The sequence below is a fragment of the Nicotiana sylvestris genome, chromosome 3 (assembly GCF_000393655.2).
Source record: "Nicotiana sylvestris chromosome 3, ASM39365v2, whole genome shotgun sequence".
NCBI lineage: Eukaryota > Viridiplantae > Streptophyta > Magnoliopsida > Solanales > Solanaceae > Nicotiana > Nicotiana sylvestris.
Window position 1 is genome coordinate 92,767,668 of NC_091059.1, and position 22,980 is coordinate 92,790,647.

General features: G+C 42.9%; 2 protein-coding genes across 2 annotated transcripts; both read right to left on the minus strand.

The window, feature by feature from the left end:
- Positions 1-752: 752 nt before the first annotated feature.
- On the minus strand, positions 753-3,703 carry LOC138887681 (uncharacterized). The gene is made up of 4 exons (XM_070169458.1): positions 3,507-3,703; positions 2,798-2,908; positions 1,930-2,327; positions 753-1,612 (listed from the first exon to the last, which is right to left on the minus strand). The coding sequence occupies exons 1-4, from the start codon at positions 3,701-3,703 to the stop codon at positions 753-755; spliced, it is 1,566 nt and encodes a 521-aa protein (XP_070025559.1).
- Positions 3,704-3,731: 28 nt separating this feature from the next.
- LOC138887682 (uncharacterized) lies at positions 3,732-5,438 on the minus strand. The gene has a single exon (XM_070169459.1). It carries the CDS (start codon positions 5,436-5,438, stop codon positions 3,732-3,734), a length of 1,707 nt encoding a protein of 568 aa, XP_070025560.1.
- Between the last annotated feature and the right edge of the window lie 17,542 nt (positions 5,439-22,980).

Below are 22,980 nucleotides of genomic sequence, written 5' to 3' on the forward strand. Positions count from 1 at the left end.
CTAATATGAATTATACACTTATTAACATATCCAATTGATATCCATTATATCATGAATCCTCACTTGAACACAAAATAAAATAATTAGCCTACCTTGGCTCCACGAAATCTTAAATTACTTAGCAAAATTTTCCGGGGCTTTACATTCTCCCCCGCTTAGGATCATTCGCCCTCGAATGATAATTGGAGTCAATACGCAATTACTTAGTATAACTTATCTCCTTTCTCACACATCTTTAACTCCCAAATTTTGACTAACTCCCAAATTTTGCAGAAAGTTTGGCAGAGTTTCCCTTGTAACTAGGACAATCCACCTATCAGAGAGTCCCCGAAACATATTTCCAAGTACCATTACTACAACTGGTATACAATTCATTACCTCAACAACTTATACATATTCATACACTTTAAACAACTCACACTTAGCTCATTCTCTTTATACCACAAATTGCACATGGTTCAACCAATGTCATTTACTTGCGCACAACTGGATCACTTCAATGAGCCCCATACAATTCAATCACTTTAACATGCGAAAAACGCTTCAATTAATCATTTACCTACCGCATAAGTTTCACAATTTTTTTTTCATTTACCTCAAGGGTTGCACATTGCCCAAATAGTAACAACATTTGCAATTTGGCACACATTGGGAGGTTACAACAATAAGGCAGTTTGGGGAAAATGGGGTGCCTTGCACAAATCTGAACACTACCTCAAATTGCTTAAAGACAACTGTTCGCATGATCACTACTAGACTTGTTCGAACAGATGGGGATATTTCTCTTTCATTTCTTTTTCCGCTTCCCACGTGGATTCCTTGACTTGTTGACTTCGCCACAATACTTTAACTGAAGCAATTTCCTTGTTCCTCAATTTTCGGACTTGCCTATCAAGAATAGCAACCGGAACCTCTTCATACGATAAGTCTTCACTCACCTCAATAGTCTCAATAGGCACAATGGCGGATGGATCTCCAACCACTTTCTTCAACATAGACACATGGAACACCGGGTGCACTAATGACATCTCAAGGGGCAATTCCAGCCTATAAGTCACCTGTCCTATCCTTTGAGCGATCCGATATGGCCCGACATACCTTGGGCTCAATTTTCCTTTCTTTCCAAATCGCATAACTCCCTTCATAGGATATACTTTCAAGAACACCCAATCATCTACTTGGAATTCCAATTCTTTTTGACGCACGTCTGCATAGGATTTCTGATGACTCTGAGCAGCTTTCATCCTTCCCTGAATGATTTTAACTTTTTCCATAGTCTGGTGCACGAGATCTGTCCCTAACAATTCTGCTTCACCCACTTCGAACCATCCAATCGGAGACCTACATCTCCTCCCGTACAATGCCTTAAATGGGGCCATCTGAATGCTAGCATGAAAGCTATTATTGTAAGCAGATTCTATAAGTTGCAAGTGATCATCCCATATACCTTTGAAATCCAAGACACATGCTCGCAACATATCTTCAAGCGTCTGAATAGTCCGCTCTGCTTGACCATCAGTCTGCGGATGGAAAGCCGTGCTGAGATTCACCTGAGTACCCAAACCTTGCTGAAATTTCTTCCAAAAATTAGCTGTGAACTGGGCCCCTCGATCTGAGATAATAGAAAGTGGAGTGTCATGAAGCCTTACTATTTCTTTGATGTACAACTAAGCATACTGTTCCGCAGTATCGGTGGACTTGACATGTAAGAAGTGAGCTGATTTGGTGAGTCGATCCACTATTACCCAAATTGAGTCGAACTTGCGTTGTGTGCGAGGTAACCCTACCACGAAATCCATGTTGATCATCTCGCATTTCCACATTGGCATTTCTATAAGTTGAGTTAACCCACCGAGCGCTGATGCTCAGCTTTTACTTGCTGACAATTCGGACATTTAGATACAAAATCTGCCACAACCCTCTTCATACCGTTCCACCAATAAATTTCATTGAGATCATGATACATTTTCGTAGAACCTGGATGCACAGAATACCTGGAATTATGAGCCTCCGCCATTACCCTCTCCCGAAGATTATCCACATTTGGAACACATAGCCTACCTTGACATTGTAATACACCATCCTCTCCACCGAGTGAAAATGCCGAAGTCTTGTTATTCAAAACTGCCTCCTTCATCTGTGCCAATGCTGGATCAATGAACTGCTTTTCCTTGACTTCCGCTACAAGTGACGATTCTGCTCCATTATGCACCATAACCTTCCCTTCGTCTGAGGTCGAAATACAAAGGCCTTTGATCCGCTCCCAAATGAGCCAAACTACCCATGGACTTCCGGCCGGAGAGCGTCGGCCACCATATTTGCCTTCCCTGGATGGTATAAAATGTCCATATCATAATCCTTGATCAATTCTAACCACCGCCGATGCCTTAAATTCAACTCCTTCTGCTTGAACAAATATTGGAGACTCTTGTGGTCCGAGAACACATCCACATGGACCCCATAAAGATAATGCCGCCATATTTTCAAGGCAAATACAACTGTCGCAAGCTCCAAATCATGCGTCGGATAATTCTTCTCGTGATTCTTGAGTTTCCTTGAAGCATACGCTATAACCTTCCTATGTTGCATCAACACACACCCCAAACCGACCCTGGAGTCATCGCAATAAACCACAAATCCTTCCGTGCCTTTTGGCAAGGTCAATATCGGCACCGAGGTCAATCTCGACTTTAATTCCTGAAAACTTGTCTCACAAGCATCAGACCATTGTAACGTAACTGCTTTCTGCGTTAACTTAGTCAATGGGGAGGCGAGGGTAGAGAATCCCTCCACAAACCTCCGATAATACCCCGCTAAACCCAAGAAGCTACGGATCTCCATTGGCGTTGTGGGTATAGGCCAATCTTTCACTGCTGCAATCTTCTGGGGATCCACCTGAATCCCTTCACTGGAAACAACATGACCCAGAAAGGTAACAGACTCCAACCAAAATTCACATTTTGAAAATTTAGCATACAATTGGAGCTGATGAAGAGTCTGCAGAACTTCCCTGAAGTGATCGGCATGATCCTCCCGGCTCCGTGAATAAACAAGGATGCCATAATGAAAACAATCACAAAGAAGTCTAGAAATGGCTTGAAGACCCGATTCTTAAGATCCATGAAAGCTGCCGGGGCGTTGGTTAGCCCAAAAGACATGACCAAGAATTCAAAGTGACCATAGCAAGTTTTGAAAGCGGTCTTAAGAATGTCCTGCTCCCTGACCTTTAACTGGTGATACCCAGACCTTAAATCAATTTTGGAGAAAAACTTCGCACCTTGCAATTGGTTGAACAAGTCATCTATCCGAGGCAATAGATATTTGTTTTTGATAGTGACTTTGTTGAGCTGCCGATAATCAATACACATCTGAAGCGACCCATCCTTCTTTCTGACAAAGAGAACTAGTGCGCCCCAAGGCGACACACTCGGTCGAATGAACCCTTTTCTAATAAGTCTTTCAATTGCTCCTTCAACTCTCTCAACTCTGCTGGCGCCGTTCTATACAGTGAAATAGATACTGGCCGCGTATCTGGCAATACATCAATCCTGAAATCGATCTCCCTATCTGGTGGAATCCCTGGAAGCTCGTCTGGAAACACTTCAAGAAACTCATTCATGACTGGTACAGACTCGGGGACAGATACTTCTGAAGTGGTGTCCGCCACCCGGACCAAATGGTAGATACACCCATTCTTAATCATCTTCGAAGCCTTAAGGTATGAAATAAACCTACCCTTCGGCACTAGTGAACTCAAGCCTCATGAATCTCGTTCGGCAGTCAAGTTTAGCAAAGCACGAATAAAGCCAGTCCATTCGAATAATAATAACAAAATCCACCATCCCAAGCTCAATAAGATCGGCCGTGGTAACATGACTACATACCGCAACAACACAATTCCTATAGACTCGTGCAACTATAATAAAATCACCAATTGGAGTCGATACCGAGAATGACTCATGAAGCTGTTCGGGTTCTATCCCAAAACATGAAGCAATAAACGGGGTAACATAAGACAAAGAGGACCCCAGATCAATAAGAGCATAACAATCAAGTGCTTGAACAGTCATAATACCTGTGATAACATCTGGAGAAACCTCCGAACTCTGGCGACCACTCAAGGCATAGAAGTGACTGGGTCCACCTTTGCCTAAAACTCCACCCCTAACCGCTCCACGCCCTGCTGGAGCTGGAGGACGCATTGAAGATGTGGCAGCTGAAGAACCAGATGACTGAGCAAAACCCCTACCCATGCCCTGACTTGGCGTACGACAATCCCGCTGAATATGACCTCTCACTCCACATCTGTAGCATACTGGGTTATCTAGATAACAATACTTGGTATGGAATCTCCTCCACTTAGGGCACAAAGACCTCCCCTGTTGCTGGAACCTCTCTCCTGGACGACCTGACTGGTGGGGTCTCCTGCTGGCGGATCCTGGTCCCCAGTGGCTGCTCTGCTGATAACGGGGCACTGATGGTGGTGCACTAGATGAGGACTGTGCATAAGGCTGGGATGGCCCTATTGGCCCTCTCCCTTGAACTGGTATCCCCCTTGCAACTAAGCCCCCCGAGTGGCCCGCTGACTGGGCCCTACTATTACTCTCCCTCTCTGCCCTTATCTTTAACTTTCTAGCCTTTGTAGCCTGGGAGAATCCCACTATCTTACCATAATTCATATCAGATTGCAAGGCCGATGTAGCAGCTTCATTCACAACCAAGGGACTAAGGCCCTGAACAAACCGTTGAACCCTGGCATCCATAGTCGGCACCAACTGAGGAGCATACTTGGACAATCTCATGAACTTCATGTGGTACTCCCAAACACTCATATTTCCCTGCTCGAGGATCTCAAAATCTGTGGCACGGGATGCCATAGTCTCGACAGGCAGGAAATGATCCATAAAAGCATCCACGAACTCGTTCCATCTTGCCGAAGGACTTCCATCCCTGCAGGAATCCTCCCACATCTCGAACCAGTAATGTGCTGGTCCCCTCAGCCTGTAAGAAGCTAACTCAACCGCCTCTTTCTCTGTAGCCTTCATTACCCGAAGAGTCTTGTACATATCATCTAGAAAATCCTGCAGGTCGGCCTCTGGATCAGTACCAGAGAACTCTGGAGGGGTCAACGACAAAAACTGGTTGATTCTGGAACTGGAGGAATCTCCCTGTCCGCTAGAAGGCGTAGGGGTGGCATGAGATCTTTGGGCCTGAGCGATCACCAGCTGAGTCAACATATGAATAGCTCCCCTGAGGTCCCCATCGGAAGTACCTGGACCAGAAGCTAGAACTGAAGAGGGATCATGAATATCAGCGAGAGGGATTGCATCACCCTCTACCGCAGCAGGAACATGAATGCTTTGATCCGGAATAGAAGGGCTAGGTAGATTTAGGGCCGGAGAGTCACTCTTACCCGCACCATCTGGTACAAATTTCATGGCCACACTTGGGATGGTATTGGCCTCAAGGTCGAGTCGAGCTCTCTTCTTTGGGGCTACGACTGAAAATTTCGGAACAATGCACGAGTTAGACAAAGACACTTTTCACTTTCCACTTCATCGCATGATGTAGAATAATAATAAAAAGGGAAATTTCCTAAATGTCTGTGTAGCCCCCTAATTATTGATGTGGTCGACAACACACCGATAAGAAGGGCTCTACTAGACACGACTCCGAGACATCCTAGGATACTTTAAAACCTTAGGCTCTGATACCATGTTTGTCACGCCCCAAAACCGAGGTACATGACCAGTGCTCGACTGGGTAGCCCCAGCCAAGCGGACCTAGGTGCCTTTCCTATTCCACGTTTTACCCCGTATTTCCATTACCCATCAATCAAGTGAAATAGCCATTTATAAATTTAAACACCTTCTTACGAGATTTACAGAACATACATAGTTACTTAGCATGGTTTACAAGTTATACCACCCAAAATACATAAGTACATAACCCACATTTCCTGTCTACGGAGCCTCTAGGAATACAAAAGAGTGTTACAATACTTGCCGGTAACAAGGCTCCGGCTATACCTTACACAAATACCAAAATAATATTCCGGGAGGAAAAGTGGCATGAGCCACGCAGGGCCCCGAGAGGAAAAAGGGGCTCACCAATACAGCTGACGGAAAGTGGAGGAGGTGCTACTGACAGTGGACTGGAGTACCTGCTATGGAACCACATACAATCATAACACGAATGTAGCGCCCCCGGCAAAAGGGATGTCAGTACATTTGAATTGTACTGGTATGTATAAAAAATCTTTACCCTAAGTAAAATCAAGAAATACACATAACAAATAGTAATAGAATCAACAATCAAATGTACCTGAAAGGAACAACCAAAGCCAAACAGGTTTCACAATCTCTCCTTTTCCCTTTTCAACATTATTTCATCACATCAATGATTTCACAACTTTCACATATTTTCATTTCAATAGTGATTTCGATCACTTTTCCACCCTTATTACCTCGGCCACCCTTATTACCTCGGCCACCCTTATCAAAAAAACCCACACCTTATAATTTCGTGTTGTGGCGCGCAACCCGATCCCACCGGACAATCACATTTCACACGACAACAACAACAATTCACAAAGAATTTTCATAAACATCAATACCATTTCCATCATATGCAACAACCCGTATACAATTTAAGTCACAACGATAATTGCCTACGACAAGTCACGTATGATATTACTACAGTTGTTTCAATTGCATCAATTACTATTTCTTTCCATCATTTGTTACACAACTCTTACCACGCAGGGTTTTAGCCATTATACACATTTCCACCTTTGGACACATTAACGTTCTTTCATTCGTTAACACATACTCCCATATCGTCCTCCTCAAGCATTTACAAGCTTAGCACATAATAATGTAGGAACATCAAATCACTTTTCACAGTCACATATAACATGGTGGTGTGGAAATCAACTAAGACAATCAATACACATATTTTCATACAAGGTACACATACCGTATGCTCGTCACAACAAGGGTATTCTACAAGAGTTAAAGTTAGCCATACATACCTGAAATTTGCCCCTTAAAGATACTACAATGATCCAATACACTTAAGCAACTTCAATCTACAATACAACATTCAACAGGACTAATATTAGTAATAATTTCCATAACTTATGCCATTTAGGCATACTATCAAATACCTTGTAGGTATAGATATTTACACCTCATAACTAAAGTATTGGTTCCTCCAACTATCACCATTAACCAACAATTCATTCCACCATCATTCCTAACCAATTTATAACTTCCAACAACATATGTATGACCATTCATTCGTACCCAACCATCAACCTCCTTAATTAACCCATTTCACAATCTCTACAACCAACATTGTCTAGGTTAGGCACTTATGGCTTTCCATCATCATCCCATGCGTTCTAATGTATATATCATACATAAATAATCACCATAGTGTAGTTAGAGATGATAGGCATACCTCTTGTAGTAAGAATCATGAGAATCCCCACTTGTGGTGTTCTTGATAAATTCAAGGATTTTAATGGAAATCTATGGATTTTCAAGATCAATCCATGTTAATGTAAGTTTTTAGGAGTAGTAATCAACTCAAAATACTCCAAAAACTTACCTTGGATCATAGGAATGGAATATGGGACGAATTCCCCCTTGTTAGAGCAAGCCCTTGCTCAAAAAATGACTTAGGGACTCTTCTTACCCGGTCTTGGGGTATTTAGAGACCTGATACTAGCGCGCCCGCGCTAATGGCCGCGCTACTAGCGCGTTTAGAGGTAGAATACTTCACAATATGCGCGTCTACTAGCGCGATCGCGCTAATGGTCGCGCTAGTGATACATGCCTAGTAAAATGGTCATAACTTTATGTATACACCTCCAAATGACGAACGGTTTGTTGCATTGGCAATTAGACTCAAAGGGATTTAATTTGATAGTTTGTGCATCAACTCCTTATATAACTGGATATATGATCGTCCAAAATGAGGTCTTGTGCGCACTCATTTACAACTTTCGTCTATTATGAAAATTTTCAACTTGGCTTAGACTTAGGCCTCTCCTTAGACCCCAATTAACTTTTAATATGAATTATACACTTATTAACATATCCAATTGATATCCATTATATCATGAATCCTCACTTGAACACAAAATAAAATAATTAGCCTACCTTGGCTCCACGAAATCTTAAATTACTTAGCAACATTTTTCGGGGCTTTACATATACGACACGAATGAAACGAGCAAATGCACAAATTTCATAAATGGCTCTATTCATAGAAGTATTAGAGATATCTATGTCTTGAATTCCTATGTGTCCAATTATTCTATCATCTGTTCATGGGTCTTAGAAAATACGTAAATTGATAATGTTTATTTCATGATATTAATCAGAGTTATAATGATCTTATGACGTTCCGAGAGGTTTTATTAACGTACTTCTCATGCATTGCATTCATTTACATGTACATTGACCCATGACCAGATGACGTTATATACGTGTATATATGTATATATGCATGTATATGGGATATGGAAAAAGGTTATGGCGTTATATACGCACCACCACCTGATCAACTGGTATACGTTGATGATTTGCCGATAGTGGCCGAGATGATATGATGGGATGCCATCAGAGGCTTGATGATGTTATGAACACATGTACCTATGCACGACATGATATTCATATGCATATGCATGAAACTATAAGTATTTCATGATTTACAGAGTTATCCAGACTTACAGGTTTAGTCATTTACTCTATATTTCTTCTATGTCTGTTATGTACTTATTTATGTGCCTTACATACTCGGTACATTATTTGTGATGACTTTGACGGTTGTTTTAAGAATTTATGCCCCGATCCCCCATTAACTTCTTTCCCCAAGTTTATTTCTTTTATTTTGATTTGTCGGGATGTTCGGTTTTCAGTTTCGGAGAGTTTTGGGACACTTAGTCTCTAAATGATAGCTTAAGTGTTGGAAAGTTAACCGTAGTCGGAATATTATAAAGATGACCTCGGAATAGAAATACGATGGTTCCGTTAGCTCCATTGGGTGATTTCGAGCTTAGGGGCGTATTCAGATTGTGTTTTGGAGGTCCGTAGCTAATTTAGGCTTGAAATGCCGAAAGGCCGAATTTTGAAGTTTCCGATTCGATAGTGAGATTTTGATCCGAGGGTCGGAATGGAATTCCGGAAGTTAGAGTAGCTCCGTAGTGTTGAATGTGATGTGTGTGAAAAATTTCAGGTCATACGGATGAGGGTTGATAGACCTTTTGATCGAAAGCGTATTTTTAGAGTTCTTGGAATTCTTATGCTTGAATCCGATGAAAAATAGGTGTTTCGATGTTGTTTTGAGCATTCCGAAGGTTGGAACAAGTTTGAATGAAGTTATGGGATATGTTGGTAAGTTTGGTTGAGGTCCCGGGGGCCTTGGGATGACTTCGGATGGTTGACGGAAGGATTTTGGGACTTTGGAGTTGCAGCTTCAGCTGTTCTTCTGTCATAACCATACCTGCGAGTTTAGGACTGCAGGTGCGGAGCCGCAGAAGCGGCGGATCTACCTCAGAAGCGAAAAAGGAGGAAAGGCAACAGGGACCACAGAAGCGGGGTCTTCACCGCAGAAGTGGCCCCACATCTGCGAAAGGATAGTCGTAGATGCGGAAAGTTGGGCCTTAAGTGAAAAGTCGCAAAGGCGACCATTGTTCCGCTAATGCGGGACCACAGAAGTGGTCCCAGGAACGCAGATGCGGAAACAACTGGGCAGAAATATAAAATTTCGAAGGTTTAGCTTCAAAAATTAGAAATTCGATTTGGAGCTCGAGAGAGGGCGATTTTGAGAGAAAATTGAAGAAACGATCATTGGGTAACGGTTCTTTAACCCTTTCTAGTTATACTCCATCAATCTATAGTTAGTTCACCATTTAATTTTGGATTGGAGATGAAAATTGGGAAAAAGTTGGAAGAAAATTCTTAGACCAAAATAATTTGACCTTAGATTTGGATAATTTGGTATGCATGAACTCGTGAGAGTATGAGGATTTTGAAAACATAAATTTTACCCGATTCTGAGATGTGGGCCCGAGGGGCATTTTGGTCATTTTACCTAATTTTGCGTATTAGCTTAGAATTTCTTTGTAGAATCAGTTACTTGAAGTGTTATTTACGTTATGAAATTGAATTGAACAGATTTGGGCCTTTGGAGTCGAGTACTCGTGGCAAGAGCGTGATTTCAGATTGATTATTGAGCCGGTTCGAGGTAAGTGGCTTGTCTAACCTTGTGTAGGGGACCTTCCCCTAAGGATTTGGTATATTTGGTAATTGAAATGCCTTTAACGTGAGGTGACGAGTGTTACTTGTGCTAATTATTGGAAATTCGGTTTTCTTTAAGTAATTACTAGTATGTTTCCTTTTCTGTTTTTATTACTTGCACTATTAAGCCTGTTGTTAGCTTCAGAAAGCATGTCTAAGTGAATTAATTACTTTACTGCTCAAACTGTCTTACCTTAATTTTGTGCATCATGCTAGGATAGAATTACTCATCGCCTTAATATGAAATTGCCACTTCTGAATATTTTCCTGTTGCTGCTGTGTATTTACATTGGGACTACGGATGTGAGATTCCGGTAGCCCCCCCTTGCCTGTTTATTTTGGAACTACGGATGTGGGATTCCGGTAGACCCCCCAGCACAGTTATATGGAACTATGGGAATGTACCCAGTAGAATCCCCCAGTACTCGGTATTTACATTTGGGACTACGAAACGGGATTCCGGTAGATCCCCGCGCACTATGAGTTGGACTACGGGACGGGATCCCGGGAGATCCATTGGATATGTACATATGGGACTATAGGACGGTATCCTGGGAGAATCCCGGTTGTTATTTTGGTGCTAAGTCGCATTTCTTTCCGTGTTTTGCCTTGTCTCTATAATAGTTGTTATTGCCCTTTTTATATCATGTGTTACGTTTACCGCTGTATTTATTTATACTGTTTTGCTCTACACTGTCAAACTTTATATTTTTATTTAATCTCAGTAGGGCCCTGACCTTCCTCGTCACTACCCGACCGAGGTTAGGCTTGGCACTTACTCAGTTTCGCTGTGGTGTACTCATACCCCTTCTGCGCATGTTTTTCATGTTCAGATCCAGGTGCTGCGACTCAGTCCTATCACCCTTGAGGCGAGGTGACTGCTCCAGTGACTTCGAGGTATATCTGCCCCGTCCGCAGACTGAGGAGTCCCTTTCTACTCTAGCTTTTAAACATTTGCCCTTCTGTATTTCTTTTCCTTGTTAGATATTCTGGAGTTAGAGTACTGTGTAGTGATCCTTAGCTTGTGATTTATGGGTTTCCAGGTCTTGGAAGTATGTATTGGTTTGAGAGTTAAATATTGTGTGTATATTGGTTTGAGAGTTAAATATTGTATGTGTATTGGTTTGAGAGTTAAATATTGTGTATGCTGAGCAGCACTTTTAAACACTGTTTTATCACTCTTCATTCTGTTTTTATTTGTTTTTATTCCTTACTTTGGGTTATCTTCCATAATTTAGGCTTACCTAGTCATAGAGGACTAGGTGCCGTCACGATGGTTCACGGAGGGCGAACCGGGTTATGAAAAGTTGGTATCAGAGCTCTAGGTTCATAAGTATCATGGATCACAAGCCGGTTTATTAGAGTCTCGCTGATCAGTACAGAGACATCTGTACTTATCTACTAGAGGCTATGTAACTGTTAGGAAAATTTTCACTTCATTTGATTTCCTTGTCATGCGATATTTTGACATCACAATTCTAAACTTCTGTCTTCCATTCTCTCACAGATGGTGAGGGCGCGTGCTACCGAAGATGATCGGGCACCCGTGCCCCCTACTGCAGCTGTTATATGCCGGGGCCGGGGTAGAGGCCGAGGACGCGCACGTGGTGCAGTCATAGCACCTATGCGAGCTACCGTCGAGGCACCACCAGTAGTTCCAGCCGGAGTCCAGGTACCTGACACGCCTACTGCTACTACTACTCCAGCTCTTTAGGAGACTCTGGCACATTTCATGAGCATGTACACCTCTCTAGCTTAGGCAATGTTGCCTCCCCTTGCTGCAGCTACATCTTAGGCCGGGGGAGGAGCACAAACTCCCGCCGCCCACACCCCTAAGCAGCGAGTGCATGTTGAACAGGTCTCTGAGATTCTTCCTGTACCGCCTGCCGTGCTAGTTCAGCCTGAGGGCAGGGCATCGGCTTTTGAGGAGGAGCAACTGAGGCTTGAGAGGTTCAAGAGGTACAAGCCTCTTGTATACAATGGTCTAGAATCAGAGGATGCTCTGGGATTTTCTAGATGAGAGTTACCGCATTTTTTGTACCATGGGTATATCAGGATCGAGCGGGGTTTCCTTCACTACCTTCCAGCTTCGAGGAGCCGCCTATGAGTGGTGGCACACCTATGAGTTAGACAATGTGTATAAGGCTGCTTCACTGACTTGGACTCAGTTTTCAGATCTGTTCCTGAGAGAGTATATTCCTCAGAGCCTCAGAGACACATGGCGCGCAAAGTTTGAGCATTTGTGCTAGGGTGCTATGACTGTCTCATAGTATGCTGTCCGTTACACTAGTTTGGCTAGGCATGCACCAACCTTGGTTTCTACTATTTGCGAGAGGGTTCGCCAGTTTATTAAGGGCCTTATTCCTAGCATCAGGACTAGCATGGTCGTGAGTTGGAGATGGATATTTCTTATCAGCAAGCGGTGAGCATTGAGGGTATACATTCTAGGGAGAGAGAGGAGAGGGAGGCAAAGAGGTCTCAAGAGTCGGGCCATTTATCTGGTGCCCATGCTCCAACAATCAGTCGTCATGGTAGAGGTTATATGAGTCGCCCTGTTCATTCAGCTCTTCTAGCAGCCAGTGGCATTCCAGCTCCTCCTAGACCTTAGGAGCCTTATTATGCACAACCGGTATCTAGCGCGCCTCCTGCGCGGGGTGCTTTTAGAGGTCAGTCCAACAGACCTGGTCCGAGCTAGTCACAACCACCACGTCCTCCCAGAGCTTGTTTTGAGTGTGGTGACACACATCATATGGTGAGGTATTTCCCCAGACTTGGGAGGGGTTCACCTCCATAGATTTCTTAGCCACAATATGCCCCGCAGTATTCTCAGGATATGGTTATAGCTCCAGTTGCTACCCCACCTGCTCAGCCAGCCAGAGGTGGAGGTTGGGGAGGTAGAGGTCGCTCTAGAGGGGGATGCCAAGCCCGATACTATGCCCTTCCTGTCCATACTGAGGCTGTTGCCTCCGATTCTGTCATCACATGTATTATACTGGTTTGTCACAAAGATGCATCAGTTCTATTCGATCCACGCTCCACTTATTCTTATGTGTCTTCTTATTTTGCTCTGCATTTGGGTGTATCTCGGGATTCTTTGAGTTCCTCTGTTTATGTTTTTACTCCTGTGGGAGATTCTTTTATTGTGGACCGCATTTATTGTTCATGTTTGGTTGCTCTTAGTGGTTTTGAGACCAAATCCGATTTATTGTTACTTAGCATGGTAGATTTTGACATTATCTTGGGCATGGACTGGTTGTCGCCCCATTATGCTATTCTGGATTGTCATGCCAAAACCGTGATGCTGGCTATGCCAGGTATATCGCGTATTGAGTGGAGGGGTACTTTAGATCACACTCCCAGTAGAGTTATTTCTTTTCTTAAAGCTCAGCTTATGGTTAAGAAGGGGTATGGCGCGTATTTAGCTTATGTGAGAGATGTCAGTATTGATACCCCTTCAGTTGATTCAGTTCTAGTAGCACGGGATTTTCCCGATGTGTTTCCAGCTGACCTTCCATGCATGCCGCCTAATAGAGATACTGATTTTGGCAATGATCTGTTGTCGGTCACTCAACCCATTTCTATTCCTCCATATTATATGGCTCCTCCTGAGTTGAAGGATCAATTACAGGAATTGCTTGACAAGGGTTTTATTCGGCCCAGTGTATCACCTTGGGGTGATCCTGTCTTGTTTGTAAAGAAAAAAGGATGGTTCTATGCGTATGTGTATTGATATTCGCCAGTTAAACAAGGTTACAGTGAAGAACCATTATCCTTTGCCTCGTATTGATGATCTGTTTGACCAACTTCAGGGTGCACGGGTGTTTTTTAAGATTGATTTACGCTCAGGCTACCATCAGTTGAAGATTCGGGAGCCAGATATCTCGAAGACTGCTTTCAGGACTCGGTATGGTCATTACGAGTTCTTTGTCATGTCATTTGGGCTGACCAATACCCCAACAACCTTTATGCATTTGATGCACAGTATATTCCAGCCATATCTCGACTCGTTCATCATTGTCTTTATTGATGATATTCTAGTGTATTCCCGGAGTCGGGAAGATCATGAGCAGCACCTGAGGACTATGCTTCAGACTCTGAGAGAGAAGAAGTTATATGCCAAGTTCTCGAAATGTAAGTTTTGGTTGGATTCCGTGGCATTCCTAGGCCATGTGATGTCGAGTGAGGGAATTCAGGTGGATCTGAAGAAATAGAAGTCATGCAGAGTTGGTCCAGACCATCCTTAGCTACAGAGATCCACAGTTTCCTTGGCTTGGCGGGTTACTACCGCCGTTTTGTTGAGGGGTTTTCATCGATTGCAGCCCCTATGACCAGACTGACCCAGAAGGGTGCTCTGTTCCAGTGGACGGAGGAGAGTGAGGCAAGCTTTTATAAGCTCAAGACAGCTTGACCAAAACCCCAATTTTGATATTGCCTACAGGTTTGGGGTCTTATACAGTCTATTGTGATGCCTCAAGGATTGGCCTCGGAGCGGTGTTGATGCAGGACGGTAGGGTGATTGCCTACTCGTCCAGACAGTTGAAGATACATGAGAAGAATTACCTTGTCCACGACCTTGAGTTAGCTGCCATTGTTCACGCCCTGAAGATCTGGCGCCATTATTTATACGGTGTGCCTTGGGAGATTTATACTGACCATCGGAGCTTGTAGCACTTGTTCAAGCAAAAGGATCTAAATTTGTGCCATAGGAGGTGGTTAGAGTTCCTGAAGGTCTATGATATCACTATTTGTATTACCCGGGAAAGGCTAATATGGTAGCCGATGCTTTGAGTCGCCGAGCAGAGAGTTTGGCTTATTTACTAGCATCCGAGAGGCCTATAGCGATGGATGTTCAGGACTTAGCCAGCCAGTTTGTGAGATTGGATCTTTCGAAGCCCAGTCGGGTTCTAGCTTACGTGGTTTCTCGATCTTCCTTATTTGATCGTATCAAGGAGTAGCAGTATGATGACCCTTATTTGCTTGTTCTCAAGGACAAGGTTCATCATTGTGATGCAAGAGATGTGACTATTGGTGGATGGGGTATTGAGGATGCAGGATCGGATTTGTGTACCCAATGTTGATGGGCTTCGAGAGCTGATTCTAGAGGAGGCCCATAGCTCGCGGTATTCCATTCATCAGGGTGTTGCGAAGATGTATCAGGATTTGAGGCAGCACTACTAGTGGAGACGGATGAATAAAGATATAGTTAGATTTGTAGCTCGGTGCCTCAACTGCCAGCAGGTGAAGTATGAGCACTAGAGACTGGGTGTGTTGCTTCAGCAGATGGAGATTCCGGAGTGGGAGTGGGAGCGTTTCACCATGGACTTTGTAGTTGGGATCCCACGGACTTTGAGAAAGTTCGATGCTATTTGGGTGATTTTGGATCGGCTGACCAAATCAGCTCATTTCATTCCTGTGTGTACTACTTATTCTTCGGAGCGGTTAGCGGAGATTTATATCCGGGAGATTGTTCGTCTGCATGGTATTCCAGTGTCCATCATTTCAGATAGAGGTACTCAGTTCACTTCATGGTTTTGGAGGGCCATTCAGCATGAGTTGGATACTCAGGTGGAGTTGAGTACAACATTTCACCCTCAGACGGACGGACAGTCCAAGCGCACTATTTAGATTCTTGAGGATATGTGCCGTGCGTGTGTGATCGAGTTTGGAGGGTCTTGGGATCATTTCTTGCCATTGGCGAAGTTTGCTTGCAACAACAACTATCAGTCCAGCATTCAGATGACACCATATGAGGCCTTATATGGTAGATGGTGTAGATCCCCGGTGGGTTGGTTTGAGCCGGGTGAGGCCAGATTATTGGGCACAGACTTGGTTCATGATGCTTTGGAGAAGGTCAAGGTGATTTAGGATAGATTCCATACAGCCTAGTCCAAACAGAAGAGTTACGCGGATCGGAAGGTTCGTGATATTTCTTATATGGTTGAAGAGCGGGTTCTGCTTTGGGTTTCATCTATAAAGGGCGTTATGAGATTTGGGAAGAAAGGGAAGTTGAGTCCGAGGTTTATTGCCCTTTTGAGATATTGAGGCGTGTGGGGAGGTTGCTTATGAGCTTGCCTTAACTGCCAACTTGGCAGGAGTTCATCCGGTATTTCATATTTCGATGCTCTGGAGGTATCACGGTGACCCGTCATACGTGTTGGATTTCAGTTCAGTCCAGTTGGACAAGGATCTATCTTATGTTGAGGAGCTAGTGGTAATATTGGACATGTAGGTTAGAAAGCTGAGGTCAAAGAACATTGCATTGGTAAAGGTTCAATGGTGGGGTTAGCCGGTTGAGGGGGCGACCGGGAGACCGAGCAGGATATGTTCAGCCGTTACCCTCATCTTTTCACTACTTTAGGTATGTCTCTATGCTCGTTTGAGGACGAACGAATATTTAAGTGTAGGAGGATGTGACGACCCGGTCGGTCATTTTAAGAATTTACGCCCCGATCCCCCATTAACTGCTTTTCCCAAGTTTATTTCTGCTATTTTGATTTGCCAGCATGTTCGGTTTTGAATTTACGAGAGTTTTGGGACACTTAGTCCCTAAATGAGATCTTTAGTGTTGGAAAGTTGACCATAGTCAGAACAGTGTGAAGACGGCCTCGGAATGGAAATCCGATAGTTTTTTTAGCTCCGTTGGGTGATTATGGGCTTATGGGCATGTTCGGATTGTGTTTTGGAGGTCCGTAGCTAATTTAGGCTTGAAATGCCGAAAGGTTGAATTTTGAAGTTTCCGGTTCGATAGTGAGATTTTGATCCGAGGGTCGGAATGGAATTCCAGAAGTTGGAGTAGCTCCGTAGTGTTGAATGTGACATGTGTGCAAAATTTCAGGTCATTCGGACGAGGGTTTATAGACTTTTTGATCGAAAGCGTATTTTTAGAGTTTTTGGAATTCTTAGGCTTGAATCCGATGAAAAATAGCTATTTCGATGTCGTTTTGAGCGTTCTGAAGGTTGGAACAAGTTTGAACGAAGTTATGGGATATGTTGGTAGGTTTGGTTGAGGTCCCAGGGGCCTCGGGATGATTTCGGATGGTTGACGGAAGGATTTTGGGACGTTGGAGTTGCAACTTCAGCTGTTCTTCTGTCATAACTGCACCTGCGATTGTGGAACCGCATGTGCAGAGCTGCAGAAGTGGCGGATCTTCACCGCAGAAGCGGAAAGTAGGAAAGGCAGCAGGGACCGCAGAAGCGGGGTCTTCACCACAGAAGCGGCCCCACATCTGCGAAAGGATAGCCGTAGATGCGGAAAGCTGTGCCTTAAGTGAAAAGTCATAAATGCGACCATTGTTCCACAAATGCGGGACCGCATATGCTGAAACATCTGGGCAGAAATATGAAATTTCGAGGGTTTAGCTTCAAAAGTTGGAAATTCGCTTTGGAGCTCGGGAGAGGGCCATTTTGAGAGGAAATTGAAGAAGAGATCATTGGGTAACGATTCTTTAACCCTTTCTATTTATACTCCATCAATCTATAGTTAGTTCACCATTTAATTTCAGATTGGAGATGAAAATTGGGGAAAAGTTGGAAGAAAGTTCTTAGACCAAAACAATTTGACTTTTGAGTGGGAATTTGACCTTAGATTTGGATTAGTTTTGGTATGCATGAACTCATGAAAGTATGAGGATTTTGAAAATATAAATTTTACCCGATTCCGACACGTGGGCCCGAGGGGCATTTTGGTCATTTTACCTAATTTCGCGTATTAGCTTAGAATTTCTTTGTAGAATCAGTTACTTGAAGTATTATTTACGGTATAAAATTGAATTTAATAGATTTAGGTCATTTGGAGTCGAGTACTCGTGGCAAGAGCGTGCTTTTGGATTGATTATTGAGCCGATTCGAGGTTAGTGGCTTGTCTAACCTTGTGTAGGGGACCTTCCCCTTAGGATTTGGTATATTTGTTAATTGAAATGCCTTGTACGTGAGGTGACGAGTGCGTACTTGTGCTAATTCTTGGAAATCCAGTTTTCTTTAAGTAATTACTAGTATGTTTCCTTTCCTGTTTTTATTACTTGCACTATTAAGCCTGTTGTTAGCTTAGAAAAGCATGTCTAAGTGACTTAATTGCTTTACTTGCTCAAACTGCCTTACTTAAATTTTGCGCAGCATGCTAGGCTAGATTACTTATTCGCCTTAATATGAAATTGCCATTTTTGAATATTTTCCTGCTGCAGTTGTGTATTTACATTGGGACTACGAATGTGGGATTCCGGTAGCTACCCCCTTGCCTGTTTATTTTGGGACTACGGATGTGGGATTCTGGTAGACCCCCCTGCACAGTTATATGGAACCATAGGAATGCACCCAGTAGATTCCCCCAGTACTCGGTATTTGCATTTGGGACTACGAAACGGGATCCCGGTAGATGCCCGCGCACTATGAGTTGGACTACGGGATGGGATCCTGGGAGATCCATTGGATATGTACATATCGGACTATAGGACGGTATCCTGGGAGATCCTCGATTGTTATTTTAGCGCTAAGTCGCATTTCTTTCCGTGTTTTGCCTTGTCTCTTTAATAGTTGTTGTTGCCCTTTTTATATCCTGTGTTACTTTTACCGCTGTATTTATTTATACTGTTTTGTTCTACACTGTCAAACTTTTTTTATTTAACCTCAGTAGGGACCTGACCTTCCTCGTCACTACCCGACCGAGGTTAGGCTTGGCACTTACTGAGTACCGTTGTGGTGTACTCATACCCCTTCTGCGTATGTTTTTCATGTGTAGATCCAGGTACTGCGACTCAGTCCTATCACCCTTGAGGCGAGGCGACTGCTCCAGCGACTTCGAGGTATATCTGCCGCGTCCGCAGACCGAAGAGTCCCTTTCTATTCTAGCTTTTAAACATTTGCCCTTATGTATTTCTTTTCCTTGTTATATATTCTGGAGTTGGAGTACTGTGTAGTGATCTTTAGCTTGTGTTTCATGGTTTTCCGGGTCTTGGAAGTTTGTATTGGTTTGAGAGTTAAATATTGTGTATGCCGAGCAACACTTTTAAACACTGTTTTATCATTCTTCATTCTATTTTAATTTGTTTTTATTCCGTACTTTGGGTTATCTTCTACAATTTAGGCTTACTTAGTCGTAGAGGATTAGGTGTTGTCACGATGGTTCATAGAGGGCGAACTAGGGTCGTGATATTATTCGTACTGACGTCCATTTTGCCTGGGGATGTTGCGTTTCATGCCCGTAGGTCCCGATAGACAGGTCGAGAGCCCTCAAGTAGGCTATCAGCTCTGCAGAAGATGTTGGTGCGCTCCATTTGTTTCGGAGTTGCTTGTTTGTTTTTTATGATTTAGATGTGTATTGTTTGGTATGGCGGGAGTCTATCCCAGCCTTTATGAAAACTATATATTCTTAGAGGCTTGTAGACAGATGTCATGTACGTAAAAGATTGTATGGCCTTGTCGGCCTATGTTCAGTACACGAGTGGTTATTTTGGTATTATAGGCCCGTACTTCATATGTATAAGTTTGTATTCTCTCATGCTTTACTCCGGTTCATTTACCTATGATAGAATGATATGAAAGATACGTTACATTGGTACTCGGTTGAGTAAGGTACCGGGTGCCTGTCGCAGCCCATCGGTTTGGATCGTGACATAACTATGGATGTTCAGGTGTTGGCTAACAAATTTGTGAGATTGGATATTTCGGAGCCTAGCAGAATCCTTGCTTGTATTATTTTACAGTCATCTTTGTTTGAGCGCATTAAGGCTCGCCAGTATGATGGTCCCCATTTGCCTGTCCTTAAGGACACGATGCTGTAAGGTGGTGCTAAGGAGGTAATTATTGGTGATGATAGTGTATTGAGACTTCAGGGCCGAGTTTGCGTTCCCAATGTCGACACATTGAAAGAGTTGATTCTTTAGGAGGCTCATAGTTCGTGATATTCTATTCATCCAAGTTCTATAAAGACGTACCATGATTTGAAGAAGCATTATTGGTGGTGGAGGATGAAGAAGGACATTATTAGTTATGCTGCGCGGTGTTTTAATTGTCAGCAAGTCAAGTATGAGCATCCAAGATCGGGTGATTTGCTTCAGAGGTTAGAAGTACCAGAGCGAATGGGAGCACATTACTGTGGACTTTGTGGTAGGATTGCCACAGACTTAGAGGAGATTTGACGTTGATTGGGTCATTTTGGACCGATAGACCAAGTTTATGCATTTCATTCCAGTCATAACTTCCTACACGTCAGAGTAGTTGGCTAAGATCTATATATCAGAGAGATTGCCCGCTTGCATGATGTTCCAATTTTTATCATCTCGGATCGCAACACTCAGTTTATTTCGCTTTTAGAGAGCGTTTTAGCGTAATTTGGACATGCAGGTTGAGTTGAGTATTGCATTTTACCCACAGACGAATGGACAGTCCGAGCAGACCATTCATATTTTTGAAGATATATTGAGGGCCTATGTTATTGATTTCGGAGGTTAGTGGGATCAGTTTCTACCATTAATGGAGTTTTCATACAACAACATCTATCATTCGAGCATACATATGGCTCCGTCTGAGGCATTATATGGAAGGCGATGTCGTTCTCCAATTGATTGATTTGATCCCGTTGAGGCTAAGTTGTTGGGCATTGATTTGGTTCACGATACTTTGGAGAAGGTGAAATTGACTCTGAAATGGTTTTGTATAGATCAGGACATGCAAAAGAGTTATGCTTATAGGAATGTTCGTGATGTGGCCTTCATGGTGGGTGAGAAGGTTCTTCTCTGAGTTTCGCCTGTGAAAGGCGTGATGATATTTTGGGGAAAAAGGACAGTTAAGCCCTCGATATATTGGTCCATTTGAGGTGTTGGAGAGAGTTGGTGAGGTGGCCTATAGATTTGCTTTGCCACCCAACTTGTCGGGATTTCATTTGGTATTTCATATTTTCATGCTTCAGAAGTTTTATGAGGATCAGTCATATGTGTTGGATTTCAATTCAGTGCAGTTGGATGAGAATCTTGATTATGAAGAAGAGCCGATGGCCATTTTGGATCAGAAGGTTCAGAAGTTGAGGTCTAAAGATATTGCATCAGTAAGTGTTTAGTAGAGAGGTCAACGGGTCTAGGAGGTGACTTGGAAAATCTAGCAATATATGCAGAGCAAATATCCTCATCTATTTGACATCCCAGGTATGATTCTAAACTTGTTCGTAGATGAAGGTTTGTTTGTAAGGGGGAGAATATAATGATCCGGCTGGTTGTTTTGTCTATTTGAGCCCCATTTTCCCCTATTTGATGCTTCCCTTATGTTTGTTTGTTGTTATGTGACTTGCAGGAATGGTGGTTTGGTTTTGGAGTGAATTCGAACACTTAATTCCTTAGTTGGAAGCCTAAGTTGTAAGAGTTGACCAATATTTGAATTTTGTGTATATGATCTCGAATTGGTGTTTTGATGGTTCCAATAGGTTCGCATGATGATTTTGGACTTAGGATTATGTCAGGATTTAGATTTGGAGGCTCCTTGGATGCTTTGGCTATAATTGTCGAAAATTGGAGATTTGAAGGTTTGAAAAGTTTATAGGTGTGATCGGGAGTTGACTTTGATGATATCGGGTTTGAATTATTATTCCGGAACTTGTAATAGGTTCATTATGTCATTTGGGACTTGTGTATAAAGATTGGATGTAATCCAGATTGGTTAGGCATGAATCAGACGCTTGGTTGGAAGTATAAAAGCTTATAAACTTAAGAGAAGTTTAATTTGTGGTTTGATCGTGGATCCATAGATGTGATGATCTCGTATATGTTTTTGGGGCTTCGATTAGGTCAGGGTAGTGTTCAGGGACTTGCTAGTATGTTTGGATGGGATCCAAGGTGACTTGGGTGAGTTTTTGACCACCTGGAGATTAAGTGATATTGCAGATTTTCTGCTGCTGTATGGTGTGCTTCGCGATCGCGAAGCAGGTCTCCCAATCACAGAGTAGGTCTCGCGGTCGCTAAGTCTTATTTGGATGCAAGCTTTTTTTGTTCTTTGCGTTCATAAATAGGAGGTCGCGTTCGCAATAGTTTTTATCCGTTGGTCTTTGCATCCGTAGGTAAGGGATCGTGTTCGCATAGAGGTGTGGCAGGCTGGAGTTAGCTGGATAATTAGACTTCGTGATCACGAGAAAGGGCTCGCCTTTGTGCAGACTTGGGGTGCCTGTGCATTGCATTCGCGAGGGGTCAACTGCATTTGTGTAGGGTCTTTTGAGGCAGTATCAGGTATGTCTTCGCGAACGCGAGGCTAGGGCCACGTTCACAAAGGATATTGTTGGGCAGACTATATTAAGTTCTATTTTTGGTTTTAGCTAATTCTCTCACATTTTGAAATTAAACTTGGATAGGGGCGATTTCTGAAGGGGTTTCTCACACAAGGCAAAAAGGGTAAGTGATTTCTACTTAATTTTGATATTATATCTTGTTTCCCTATGGTTTATTACACTTTGATTTTGGGATTTGAAAGAGAAATTTGGGAGTTTTGACTATAATTTTAGAAAGTGAATATTTTATATTTGAACCCCGATTTGGGGTCGAATTTGGATGGAATTTGTATATTTGAATTAATATTGTAATGGGTAATCGAGATTTGTGAGTTTTGTTGGGTTTTAGGAAGCGTACCCGAGTTAACGTTTTGGTTGACTCTGTGTTTTGGATAAGATCGAAACTTTATTATTTGGAATTGATTA

Excerpts from the sequence above, each read along its gene's own strand:
- LOC138887681 (XM_070169458.1), bottom strand. The coding sequence starts at position 3,703 with ATGATTAAGAATGGGTGTATCTACCATTTGGTCCGGGTGGCGGACACC. Across the intron at positions 2,909-3,506 it reads CGGCCAGTATCTATTTCACT|TGAAGGGATTCAGGTGGATC; the intron begins GTATAGAACGGC and ends TGTTGTTTCCAG. Across the intron at positions 1,613-1,929 it reads TGAAATTTATTGGTGGAACG|ATCGAGGGGCCCAGTTCACA; the intron begins GTATGAAGAGGG and ends CTATTATCTCAG.
- LOC138887682 (XM_070169459.1), bottom strand. The coding sequence starts at position 5,438 with ATGAAATTTGTACCAGATGGTGCGGGTAAGAGTGACTCTCCGGCCCTA.